The sequence below is a fragment of the Piliocolobus tephrosceles genome, chromosome 10 (genome assembly GCF_002776525.5).
Source record: "Piliocolobus tephrosceles isolate RC106 chromosome 10, ASM277652v3, whole genome shotgun sequence".
NCBI classification, from domain to species: Eukaryota; Metazoa; Chordata; class Mammalia; order Primates; family Cercopithecidae; genus Piliocolobus; species Piliocolobus tephrosceles.
In genome coordinates this window covers 108787105-108800954 of record NC_045443.1, presented here as the reverse complement: position 1 = coordinate 108800954, position 13850 = coordinate 108787105, and the positions used below count along the sequence as shown (strand labels likewise).

Below are 13850 nucleotides of genomic sequence, written 5' to 3'. Positions count from 1 at the left end.
TTCTGAATCCTTATTGTTAGCCTCATTTGGCTGAGGAGGAAAGCTGAAGTCCAGAGAGGTTAAGGAACTTCCCCAAGGCCACACAGCTGGTTTAGGAGCAGAGCTGAGGTTTTGACCAGGCCTGAGTCAGACCTGCATGTATTTTCTACCATGCTGCAGTCAGGTCTTCTCCCAAACATCACCCAAACCTAACGTTTCTCCTATTGAAAAGCTAACGTAAGTCATACCCACCTCCTACAGGGGGAAAAAAAAAAAAAACCCTCGAACCCTTCTTTGAGATAAAAAGCCTTCAACACCTAGTTAGGAAAGTGGCAGATGGCTGCTCAGCCATACTAGAGACCCAGTAAACCTGTATTGGAGGTCACTGCTTATAGGAATAATAAAATATCCAAGACTTCTCATATGCAAGGCAGTATTTTAAGCACTTCATCTGTATTAACTTTGTTCTTCCTCAATCTCACCCTGTGAAATATGTATATATATATATTTTTCTTTTGAGACAGAGTCTTGCTCTGTCACCCAGGCTGGAATGCAGTGGCGCGATCTTGGCTCACTGCAACCTCCACCTTCTGGGTTCAAGCGATTCTCCTGTCTCAGACTCCCGGGTAATTAGAATTACAGGTGCCCGCCACCACACCTGGCTAATTTTTGTATTTTTAGTAGAGTTGGGGTTCCATTATGTTGGCCAGGCTGGTCTCAAACTCCTGACCTGAAGTGATCTACCCTCCTTGGCCTCCCAAAGTGCTGGGATTACAGGGGTGAGCCACTGCCTGGCCTGAAATATGTATAATTAGTATCTCATTTTACAGATGAGGAAATGGAGGCACAGAGAGGTTAAGTAGCTCACCCCAAATCACACAGCTAGTAAGTGGGAGAGGTGGGATGCCAACCCAGGCTGACTTCAGCATCTGTGCTCTTCACCCGCTAACAGCTCTTCATGTGTCAGACATTATATTAAACCCTTTCCCTGCATTAGATCTCAGTTAATCCTCAAAACAACATGAAAAGACTTGCCAGTGTCTTTATACTCCCATTTAACAGATAGGGAAAACTGAGGTTCTAAAAGGCCAATGGAAGCTCTGTTCACACCAACTCAAGCAAGGAAACAGTTGAGAAAGTGATGCTCTCTACAAACAGCTCAATGCCTGTCTTTAGATTGGGCAGAGGGATCAGTTGCTATAGGTAGCTTGTGTGCTGAGCGGCTCTCCTGCAACTAGGAGTTGGTAGATGGGAATCTCTATTTTTTTTTTAACACAAAGTCATGAAAACCCCCATTCCTAACATTATTGGTCTTTCTGGTTTTTTTCTTCCCAGCCCAGGCACCTCGCAACCAAATGAATCAATACCGGATGGCCCTGTAAATAAATAAGCACATCAGTCAACTCGGTAATAAAATGAAAGGATGAAAAATATGGAAATCAGCGACATTTGTGTAAATCCAGTTATTGTTTACTTTAATATTGCCTTATGTGCTTATGTGGTTCCAAAGAGACATATTTAAAGTAATGTGGCGCTTGGTGGATGACAGACTTAAAATGCATCCCCTCTGGTGAGCTCCGAGTGTGGCCAATCCTTCTGGGGTCCTGCCTGAGCCCAGGAAAGCCTGAGAAGAGCCCCTTCAAGATGGCACGCTTTAGAAATCCCTGGACCCACATGATTCCAGTCTTTTCTTGGCCTGCCTCCTGTGCCAGCCAGCCAAATGGACATTATCAGACTCTTGGTTACGAAGGCAAGCAAAGAGGAGAAATGGGGGCAGTTCACCCTGATCACAGGGCTTCCAAAAAGCAAGATAAATTATTTACTGAGGACAGCAAAGGGACTAGGGCTCAGCGGGTTGGCAGGAAAGAATGCGGACAATGTCACTTTTATACTCAAACAGTGGGCTGGTGCAAAGAATTTCTGCTTGGGCTGGTAACTGTGTGGACTTATCTGCAAGGTTGCCTCAGAGAATCAAAGGAGAGCAGAACGCCAAGAGAGGGCAAAGGTCATCTCGTACCAATCTCTGATTTTAAAGATAGGAAATCAAGCCTGGAAGGTGAGGTAGGTTTGTTCAAGGTCATAGATCTTTCTTAAATTTTATTTTTTACTGTTTTAGAGACGGGGGCTCACTCTGTCACCCAGGTTGGTGTGCAGTGGTAGGATCATGGCTTACTGCAGCCTCAACGTGACGGGTTTAAGCAGTCCTCCCACCTCAGCCTCCAGAGTAGCTGGGACTACAGGCACGTGCCACCATGACTAGCTAATTTTTAATTTTTTTGTAGAGATGGGGTTCTTGTTATGCTGCCTAGGCTGGTCTTGAACTTCTGGCCTCAAGTGATCCTCCCACTTCAGCCTCCCAAAGCATTGGGATTACAGGTGTGAGCCACTGTGTATGCCCCAAAGTCACAGATCTTACATGTAGCAGAGCCAGTGTAAGGTTGGGCAAAGTCTAGGGAGAGGGAGATTTCTTGGAAATCAGACTTGAATTCTGTCAAACTGAACAGAGAACCAATTCTTATCACTACACCATTGGGATGGGACACCAGAGGGAAGGGCACAGAGTTTGCAATGGGGACAGGGAAGCTTCTCCAAAGCTTCTGGAGGCTGCTGGCCCCCTTGGGCAACTCTAGGTGGGACAGGAGGGGGAGCCATGGGGGGCACTTTTCTGACATGCTGTGGGCCCTGGGTCTTACCTCGGCTTGGAAGCTTTTTAATACGGGAGCCACCATCTCTCTGATTTCCTGAAAAAGAGATCAGCAAAGAGTTCACTACAGTGCCAGGTGGGACGCCCCCATGGCCCCTGCTCGTAGCTCGCTGCTGTCCCTGGCTCAGCATTTCCTAAGCATGTCCCGTGGGGCCTGAACTCCATTGGATTTCACAAGGGACACACACAAATAGGGGTACCAAGCCACACCAGACTGGGAAATGTCAAGTCCAAGGGGTTTCTTTCCTGCAGGACTTTCTGGAGTCTTTCATAATGCATGCAGGGAATTTCCAGAAGACAAAGGAAGTGGCGTTTCTCAAATGGATTTGATCATAGAATGGTCTTTTATGCAAAATGTCTTGTGAGACAGGTAGTCCATCCCAGGTCACACTTTGGGGTGGGGTGGGGGCTGGAGAGGTAACCTGAATTCTCCACGCTTAGCACTACATGGAAGTCCTTCCTTAAAAACCTTCTGCCCTTCAAGGTGTCGCCCGGGGCAGCCTCTTTCAGGTTGCAAGGTCTCTGTGACCCTACCCTGTAGCCACCTCTCCAGTGAAGACTGCCTTTTGCATTTTAGCAATGCCACTTGTGTACTTGACTCTCCTTCCTCACCAGAACGTGCAGTTTCTGCAGTCTAGGCTGGGTCTCTACCCCATCTGAGCTGTGCAGATGTTTGAGGAACTCTATGGATGTGGGCTGTCTTCAGAGGAGAAGTTTGTCCCAGTCACCCTGAGCCTCCTATTTCCAGACCCTAATTTCCTGGCTTTCATGAATGACCTGAGGATCCCAGCAACTTGGGCTAGCCTGGCAAACTCCTATGTATTCTTCTCCCTGGCACGTACGAGGGAAGCCTTAAGAACCACGTGTCCTGAGACTCCAAACCTAATCCTCCAGTTTCCTGTGAGATCTGCTGGTGTGACTCCCCCATCACAATCAGCCACAGCTACCAGTAATCCCCATGGGAGGCACTGAGGGACTAGACAGGGTGGGGAGGGGGTGCCCCAGACAGCACAGGAAAGGAAGAGATGGGCTGAAGAAGACTTATGGGCAGGTAAAGAATAAACCCCTTCATTATGCAAATAATAATGTGTTGCTTCCGCCCCTGATTCCAGATCCCTGGGGCTTTCCTGAGCCACTGATTGATAGACTGATGTATGTCGGGGACCTTCAGGGGAGACACAGGCCTAGTAGACTTGACCATAAGGGGCCATGGGTGCAAGGCTCAGCCATAGAGAAGGAAACTTCTGAGAATCTGGGTCACAGGTGGTGAAGTCAAATGCCCACCAGGCCAGGCAGGAAGCAACTACAAGGGAGGCTGGGACAATGCAAGCCCCACCGATGGAGTGACGTGCTCTGCTCTAGCTGATGACGGCAGCATGAGCATGGAACCTCTGGGTTGCACAATCTACCAAATATTCTCAAAAGACACCGGAAATCCAATTTTTAGGTGAAATCATCTGAGATGCTAAATATTGGCAACTCACCATAAAGTTCAAAAGACTTTACAGACTAAATAAAAATGTGATGGCGGGAGACCTCCGGTCCATGTTCAGGAAACATTAGTTCTGGATGGGACCTCTCAGAAACCATCTCTCCAGTTCCTTGAGTTTACAGAAGGGGAAACTGAGGACCCAAGAGGGGCTGGCCTGCTCAAGGTCACACAGCAAGTGAATGGCGCAGCTAGAATTTGAACCCAGGTCACTGGACTCCCCAAACAGGCCCTTTTCACAGCCCCACACTCAAGTATCTGAGCACTCTGCGAGGTACAGGCTTGGCGGGACTTCGTGCTAATGCCGCCCATTTCTAGAAGCACGCCGCCTCATCTGCTTCACGGCTGGGGGACGCCCAGCACAGGCGCGAGCAGGAGGTGAGCTGGGCACCAGCCAGAGGAGCTCTTAAATAAAGCCTCGGCGTGACTTTCTCCATCAGGAGAGACTGGCTCCAAAAAGGAGAATTTTCAGAGGCACGACTATAATAGGAATAGAAACTTATTCCTCCTAATTACATAATTGCATAATTATGCAGTATTAAAATTATGTAAGCTGAACTCAGAGGCTTAAAACATGGCCTGGATTTCCCTCATCACCTGGGGGTTCCCACATGGCCTCAGAAGAAAGTCAGTTGGGCTAGGAGAAGGAGGATGAGACAGAGGGTCTAAGCTGACTAGAGAGAGGGCACGTGCAGCTGTGAAGATGTGGGGCGGATTCAGCTCTGCTTCCTGGAGTCAAAGGAGAATCAAAGGTAACCTCATTCTGGGGAGAAAAATTAGTTTCTAGACCAAGCTGAGCTCTGTTCTAAAAGGTGAAGGAAGGGTTCTCGGCATCACTGGTGCCTTCTTGGCTCTTGGAGTCAAACCAAAGGCCTGGCTTGACTTTTCTGAAGCCACAACATGGGAGAGGCTTTTAGACCTGAGATTCATGCCCCTTCTCCACGCAGACACTCTCTTCCTTCCAGACTTGCTCCATGGACAAATTATAGCTAGATTCTAGTCCCTTCTCTTGACTTGAAGAACCAAAGACATTTATGACTTGTGTGAGAAGTTTTTTGCAGCTAAGAGGCTGAGGTGGACCTGAGGCTTCTCCCCTCTGCGCTCATATGGCCTGATCCCTAGCTGGGTTTGCCTCTTCCCTGTCTTCCCATGTTCCCCTCCCTGAACAGCGAGATGGCAACAGGATCCCCCACCAATCCCGGTATCAGGCTGGCAGAGTGTAACTGGTGGAATCAAAGTCTCCCATCTGAATGCCAAACTCTGCCCCACCTTCCTGCAGCACACCTGAGCAGGTAAGGACAGATGTTAACCTTCTGCTGACCAGAATGAAACACAGTTGGCTTTGGGGAGATCTGGCCGCAGAGATCCCTGATGTCTGTTCCCTGTCACAGCCCTGATGTGCCACATCCTTTTTATATAGAGTCAGAGGGCTTTATTTTCCCTATTTGTATTTATTCTCATCATTTGTTTTATAACTTGAGAAGCAATAGGGGGGCCTGTGAGAGGAAGGAAAAGAATTCACACATCCAGGGCTGGTAAAGAACAGAAACTTGTCTGTTCTAGTCTGTTCCTTGGGGGGCTCTTACATTGCTGGGGGCTAGTCATTCTCTGTCCCCTACCAAGCTCCCGGCAATGGCTGCTGGAAAAGGCATAGCTGGTTGCTGGGACTGCAAGGGAGGCGGTGAAGGGGAAGAATGAGGTGCACGTACAGGGGGTGAGAGGCCGAGTTTCAGAGATGATGAGCGCCGGCAGGCCCCGAGAGGGTGTTACAGAGTCGACGGCTGCCTTCCTCCAGACGCCAATGGGAAAGCAAAATAAAATCAAGAACTCTAAGGCACATTGTCTTTGCCAGCAAGGCCAGGCATTTGACTTGGATATGAATGTGGGGGGAAAATGGATGTTTCACAGCACCCTCGAAAAACAATGACGTTGATGGAGAAACGCCCCGCCCTCCCTTCAGTCGGCACTGCTAAGCACCGCTAGGCCAAGAAACTCCGAAAGGTTGGGGGCTGTCATTTTTCTTTGTGGCTAATTAGCTTCTTTTCTTGTTAGTCACTTACATCTACAGTTTTCAAAATATAGTTTGAATGGAGAGAAATCTGCATTCCTACTGAGTTAATTCTATAACAGCAAATATACCATACCTCAGGTACATTTTTCTTAAATTCCCGGCGGAGTTCAATTAAATGTTTATGAGAATGTTCACTCTCCTCCTGCCGTGCAGACAGCTCAGAAGCAACGGAATTAAGCTCCTTCTGGAACAATAAAAAAAAAAAAAAAAAAAAAAAAAGAGAGAGAGAAAAGAAAAAAGATTTTTTTTTCTTTATTCCTTTTTAACCATTGTACAAAACAGCATTCTGAACAAGTTTTCTTAACTTACAAAACTGAGAAAAGACAGGATATTGACTCCTGGTACAAATAAATAATTTACAAAACTGGGATGCAACTGAAAAAAAAATCCAGGACAGCTTTTTTTGCTCATTGGAAGTCAGGCCAGATCAATAATCTTCTATAAAGTTGGGTGGAGTTGGTTTTTTTTCTTTTTTCATCTCTTCCCCCACCCCCTGCCCCACCTCTTAAATTTCCAAAGGAGTGATGGCATAAGCTTGTCAGTAACTGTAGAAAACATCTCCAAACCATGTCAAAATAGTAAAGTGCGGCATATTGTATGGGCATATTATAGTGGAAGAAAGTGCTGTCGACAGCTTTCATATATCAGAGGTGGGAACGGCTCCAACTATGACTTACTTACACTTAAAGGTTCATAAATACGCCTTTTAAGATATAGATGGCTTTTTAATTTCAGTAGATTTTGGAAAAATGAAAGTGCCAATAAGAAGTAAGCTGACCTTTTGTGTATCTCGCAGTAAATCATTTAAGGTTCACTTCAAGTCTAAGAAATATTTCATTGAAGACTCCTGGATTCAGAAGAAATGGATTGGAAGGCGCTTTGTTGGCTTATATGCAAGGAAGGTATCAGACCAGGTTTTTATAGGATGTACTAGCGAGGGAAAAAGGGAGAGGGATGGAAGGGGGGATGCTCCGGTTCACACACATCACAGACAATGTCTGCTGGTCGTGCATGTATATTTGATCACCTCTCTTGAAGCTTTCTTCACTTTAATGGTGGCAGTTTCACAAGGGGAGTACAATTCACCATGAGTTGTCATGGATTTCATTTGCATAATTCAAGAAATGCTCTGTTTATGTGGTCGGCTGCTTCCTTGCACCATCCCGAGATGGGCTTTTTTTCTGGACCATAACTCGAGGAGCATTTCTGTATATATCACCCGATTATATTTGCAGCAATCAAGCCCCATAATTTCCTAAATCCGGTGATGCAATAAATTTCTGCAATCAGATTTATTAAAAACACACACGCAGATGCGGCAGTGTATTTCTAGGGTGAACTCTTTAATCTAACATATGTATGATGAGGCCCAGCACCGTGTTGAAAGACCCCATTTGTCATCACTAATACACATTCATCTTGCACACACACAATGAAACACTTTTGCCATTAGATAATGAAATAAAAGTACTATTAACCCACTGCAAATCCTTTTCCCTCTAAGAGACGAAATGCATGGTAAGTGTCTTATATCATGTCTCAGAGTCACTAAATCTGCTCAATAGCAGCTCACCAGAGCACCATAAACCTGGCACCCCAAGCTGGGAAGAGTGTCCCTGGCCTATGGATTTCTTTGTAGAAATCCAACAAGGAACTTCTATTTCTGGAGAAATGCCTAACTTCTTTAGAAAATTATGAGACTAGAAGGGAGAAGGTGGAGGCACCAAAGTAGCTTTGAAATAGAGGTGAGGGCCAGGTGCGGTGGCTCATGCCTGTCATCTCAGCACTTTGGGAGGCCAAGAGTTCGAGACCAGCCTGGGCAACATAGTGGCCTCCTCTCTATAAAAAAATAGAACAACAAGCTTGTCGTGGTGGCACTGCACCTACAGTCCCAGCTACTTGGGAGGCTGAGATGGGAGGACTGCTTGAGCTCAGGAAGTCAAGGCTGCAGTGAGCTGTGATGGTGCCAGTGCACTCCAGCCTGGGTGACAGACCCTGTCTCTATGTTAGGGGCGGGAGGAGCAGAACCAGGTGCTCTCCAAGGTGCTGAAAGCAATTCTTGCCAAAGCACAGGGTACTCCCACTTGAAGGTACATGGGGGCTTCCAGTTTAAAAGCCCGGTTTTTACCAGGATTAAGCCAGGTGAGGAACAAGGTGTTATGAGCAAAAAGGAGGAATTCTGGTTTAGCATCACTTAAAACTAATCACAGTTTCTAATAAAGAAACTACAACTGATCACAACCAAAATATCCAGTGACAGGAGAGATCAGTGTTTGCAGCAATATACAAAGGTAGACAAAACCCAACTGGTTGGCACGGCCATGTGGACAGAATCTCACTTGGCAGGACAGAAAAAAACTAGAGTGCCATGGTCAATTTGAGTTGCAGCAGCATACTCTCAGTTCTTTTTAGTTTTTCTCATCTCTCTTGAAGACAAAGATGTGATTTTTACATTGCTGCAGGACAAACAGAGCTGGGACATGGGTTTACAGCTCTCCATCTTGGATTATTGTGTGTCTGACACTATGTTCTTTTTTTTTTTTTTTTTCCAAGACAGAGTCTCACTGTCGCCCAGGCTGGAGTGCAGTGGCGAGATCTCGGCTCACTGTAAGCTCCACCTCCCAGGTTCACGCCATTCTCCTGCCTCAGCCTCCCGAGTAGCTGGGACTACAAGTGCCTGCCACCATGCCTAGCTAATTTTTTGTATTTTTAGTAGAGATGGGGTTTCACCATGTTAGCCAGGATGGTCTCGATCTCATGACCTCGTGATCCACGCACCTCGGCCTCCCAAAGTGCTGGGATTACCGGCATGAGCCACCGCACCCGGCCGTGTCTGACACTATATTCTTATTGCAGGGACACTGGTGCCTTCCCACAACACAGCAACCAATATACCTGGTGGGGGTGGACTTTGACTCCTCATTAAAAACATCCAACCCAGGTTCTGAAAGGAAATTGCAGAGCAGGATAAGTCTAACCACCTGATATGTTGTCACAGACAGTTATGCCTGACTCCCTCCACCTGCACCTCTCAGGCTGCTGGTGGGTACAAATCTGACAGACAGGATGTCTGCTGTGTCCACACTGCAGAAAGAACCGAGCCAGGGAAGGCAGGGGGACATCACCAGTCCCCTCACTCTGACCCCACCACAAGCCCAGCCCTTGGTATCTTTCCTCGAGCAGACGAAGTCACTGACATCCACGTTCTTCTCAATTTTGCCTCAATCTATGTCCTTCAACCCTGAATTCTTGCCACAGTTCACTGGTAAACACACTAACACCAATAATAATAATAGTAAATAGTCATAACTACCATTTATGGAAAGCTTACATGTACCAGGCACTACGCCTAAGTTCCTAACATACATCATCTCATGGAACACATTAATGTGTCTGTATGGTGATTCAAGCAGGGGCTTGGAAATATATTACAGTCAATTCTAATAACTGAGGTGTGGATTACCTCCTTGGTGGATTATAAAGGCGAATTTTTAATGCCCTTCTCTTCAGTGGGCTTCTGCTCCGCTTCTCCATCAGCTGGGAGGTGTTCAGGGCACTTGTTTTAAATGATATGGATGTGTAAAGTTTCAAGTGTTCAATAAATGTTGTCTTTTTTTTTTTTTTTTTTTTTTTTTTGAGACAGGGTCTCACTCTTGTCACCTAGACTGGAGTGCAGTAGTGCAATCACAGCTCATTGCAGCCTTGACCTCCCAGGCTCAAATGATCTTTCCACCTCAGCCTCCCTAGTAGCTGTGACTATAGGCATGTGCCACCATGCCCAGCTAATTTTTGCATTTTTCGGGGGTAGAGACAGGGTTTCACCATGTTGCCAGGCTGGTCTCAAACTCCTGGGCTCAAGCAATCCACCTGCTGTGGCCTCCCAAAGTGTTGGGATTACAGGTATGAGCCACCATGCCTGGCCTTGGCTGATATTAATCTTATGTTTAGATAAACTGAGAGCTAAGAAAACACCCCACCAGATCAATGATTTCAAGAATTCTGGATTTCACAGCTCAGTAAAAATTCTGCTTTAAAAGAAAGGAAGACTGGTAGAGTATTGCCAAATGTTACTGTATCAAGCAAAGACATTAAAAACCACTCCCTCCCACCCTAAAATAAAGGATATTTGAGTATCAGCAAAGCAAGAGGGCCAATGACAGCATCGGCACGGGTCTTTCATAATACACACAGCTAAAATTAAAAAGCTCATGGCATTATATCTATTTTGAAGGAATGGAAAAAAATTCTATCACAAACATAAACTAGCACTGGTCTAAAGCTGCGTTTTAGAAAGCATGTCTGAACCACCACACACACAGCTTTGGTAACCCAACAGAAGTCAGGATCTTCTACCCAGCCCCTGCTGGCCCCACCAACCCCCCCAGCCCTGGGGGAGCCATGATTAACACAGCCCCAGACTTTGGGCCAGGCCCAGGCAGGGAGGAGACTCATCTGATTAACTGGCCATCAGCAGCAGACAGACAGCCCGGAGCCCGGCGCAGACCATTCAAATAATGATCATCATAAACAGCCCATTTGCAACTAAAAAGAAATAATTTTAATGAGCTTGAAGCAGATGATAGATGCAGCTGAGGCTCGGGCCAATATGCAGAGAGAAAGGAGGCTGGGGCTGAGCTGCACCCGGGACTGGGCGCTGCAGGAGAAGCGGGGGGCTTGGAGGAAGGGGCTCTTCTGATGGGATCTGCAGCACCCCCTGGAAGTGCCCACATGTATGTGAAGTGATGTCTCTGAGAGGGTTTGCCACTGGCGTGCTGAACAGTCTTGGGACTTAGTCCTCCAAGGCACTCAGAACATAAGAGCTAGAAGGAATCCTCAAGGTCGCTCAGGTCACTGCTGTCCAAACTTTGACTACTCATGTCCCTCTGTGTGAATTCTGCCATATTGATATAGCATCTAAAATATGATTATTTAATATTTTTCTTCAAACGGACTCCTATGGTTCTCTTTTTGAGATATGGATCACTTTAAGTTCCATAGTTCAATGTTAAGCTCAGTAAATTAAATTTTTTTTTTTTTTTTTTTTAGATAGGGTCTTGCTTTGTCTCCCAGGCTGGACTGCAGTGGCATGATCACAGCTCACCGCAGCCTTGACCTCCCAGGCTCAGGTGACCCTCCCACAGCATCCTGGGTAGCTGGGACTACAGGCATGTGCTACCATGCCTGGCTAGTTTTTATTTTTTCTGTAGAGATGGGGGTCTCGCCATGTTGCCCAGGTTGGTCTCGAACTCCCAAGCTCAAGTGAAAGCTTAGTGAATGGTTTACACCTGAGTAACCACGACCCAGTTCAAGATGTAGAACATTCATGTCCCTAGTGCCTCTGAAAACTCCCTAGTACTCTCTCCTTGTCAGTACCCCCTAAAAGTAACCATGATTTGGACCTTGACATCATAGACACATTTTTCCTATTCCTGATTTTTACCTAATGACTCTTTCCCTTTTTTTTAAACCTAAATAAGTGCATTTGAAAAGGACACTTTCTTGTCACTAGAGAATTGTGTACCATAATCAGATGGTAGCCATTAAAACAAAAGTATAACCAAAAACTAATCATTGCTGCCTGTGTTTATTATAAAAGGTTAGCAAGTGCTGGAGAGGTGTTAAAGGTAATGCAGTCCCCTACAGAGACTTTCTGCTTGTTGGAATGGAGAAGGGTGGAAGAGATAAGGGAGAACTGTTCTTCAGAACCCAAGTCAATCCCTCCTAACCCTGGCTCTACTGAATGCTTACAATTTCATGTCCCATCAGTGAGATGTGTCCCACACTTCAGTAAACATGAATCATATCTGAGTCTCCCATTTAAAGATGAGAAAATGGAGGCACAGATAGTTTTGGTTACCCAACCACATCACACATGGTTAAGAGGTTGGATTTTCTCAGAGGGGAGGGTGGGTCTTGGCTAGGGAAGGAAAATGGTTGGGGAGGCAAGTCTAGCATTCTCAATTTGTCCGGGTTTCCCCAACCAGGAGGGATTGGGAATCTTACAAGAACACTTAGTTTTTAAAGAAATTTCACACCTGATCCCAAAATGTCAGCTATATGAAGAGCCTTGGGCTAGAATTTGCGTTCTTATGAGGGGAACACATGTTAAGACACAACCTGAGATCCTGCCTACCTGTGCCCACATTCTTCTCAGCTCCAAGGACACCTCACACTCAGACATATCCCCCTAGGGCCAACTCCGAGAAGAAACCTCCTAAAAAGTGAGTGTTGTGAGCTGGATTTAAGGAATTGAGGACCTCAGCTGTTACTAGGCTTTAAAGAGATCCCATGAAGAGAAACAATCTCTTTGTCAATATGTCCCTCCTGGCTTAAAACCTGGCCTAGGACAATCTCCTCACTCCTGGGTGTCCCTGGGTCCCTCCCACTTCCCCCTCTCCTTGTTTCCTTCCCAGCCAGACCAAATTCCGTGCAGAAACCCAAATGCACCAGAACCTTCTGACTCCATGGTTCCACAGTCTCCTTTCCCTCAGCTCGGATGAGCTCATTCTGTCTTTGTGGTTGATCTTACTCATCTCTTTGTGTCTCAGCTTAAATGTCTCCTCTTCCAGAAAGGCTTCCCAGACACCCCTCAAGTTAGGTGTCTGCTTTGAGCCCCTGTTAACTCTTCCTGATATTTGCCACCAGATTTTTTTAAGCCCTAGAACTTTTTCTTCAAATGAAACTTTACACAGAAGTTCCTTATAGGAAACAATAGCTCATAGTCAACATTTCTTGAGTGTCTATTATTACATACATACTAATATTTATTGAGTGCACTAAGCACTTTATGTACATTATCTCTTGTAAGGATATGTATGTGAAGTGATGGTCAAGATTCCAGGCCAGGCTTCAGAAGCCAAGATGAGCAGTGATTATGACTTCTAATACAGTCACCGATCCCCCAAATCCAAACAGGAGCTCTGCTTTCACCTTACTACAGGGAGATGCAACCAAAGACACTGGACCCCATCTATCCACCCACTCATCTACCTATCCACTCATCCATCAATGCATTCATGGTCTCTGATGTGCTAGGCATTTGATAAAGGGGATGGCAATGATAAGCCAGATATAGCCTGAATCCTCCAAGAGCTCAGAAATCAAAACAGACAAGCTTGCGTATAAGTAATTTTGGTGAAAGGTGACAAAGGCTATCATGCAGAGACATTATCTTTAGTGCAGGCTTGGAGAAGAGTGAAACCCTAACATGTCTTTTGTATTGCCTTTGGGTGGGTATGGAAACTGATCAGGCAAAGAAGAGGCAGAGCTTTAATCTACCTCTTCTAATTAAATCATAGTGTGCTCCCAACTTGGGCAGGGGCTGCAGTAACCACTGAAGTGCTAACCAGGCTGGAAGCCCTTTATGCAACATCCCTCCAACTACCAAACCACCATCCATTTATCCGTTCATCCAGTCATACATCTATCTACCCAACTAACCATCCATTTATCCATTCATCCAGTCATACATCTACCCATCCAACCACCATCCATTTATCCATTCATCCAATCATACATCTATCTACCCAACCAACCATCCATTTATTCATTCATCCATTCATCCGGTCATACATCTACCCATCCAACCACCATCCATTTATGCATTC

At 45.9% G+C, this 13850-nt stretch overlaps 1 protein-coding gene across 1 annotated transcript in view; it reads right to left on the bottom strand.

Moving 5' to 3' along the window:
* The window catches only part of CUX2 (cut like homeobox 2), a 316937-nt gene that overhangs the window by 127984 nt on the left and 175103 nt on the right, over nt 1-13850 (bottom strand). Inside the window, exons 2-3 of the mRNA XM_026449647.1 lie at nt 6317-6427; nt 2673-2720 (exon numbers count right to left, since the gene is read on the bottom strand). Coding sequence (XP_026305432.1) covers nt 2673-2720; nt 6317-6427 — 159 coding nt within the window. The remainder of the gene's footprint in view (nt 1-2672; nt 2721-6316; nt 6428-13850) is intronic.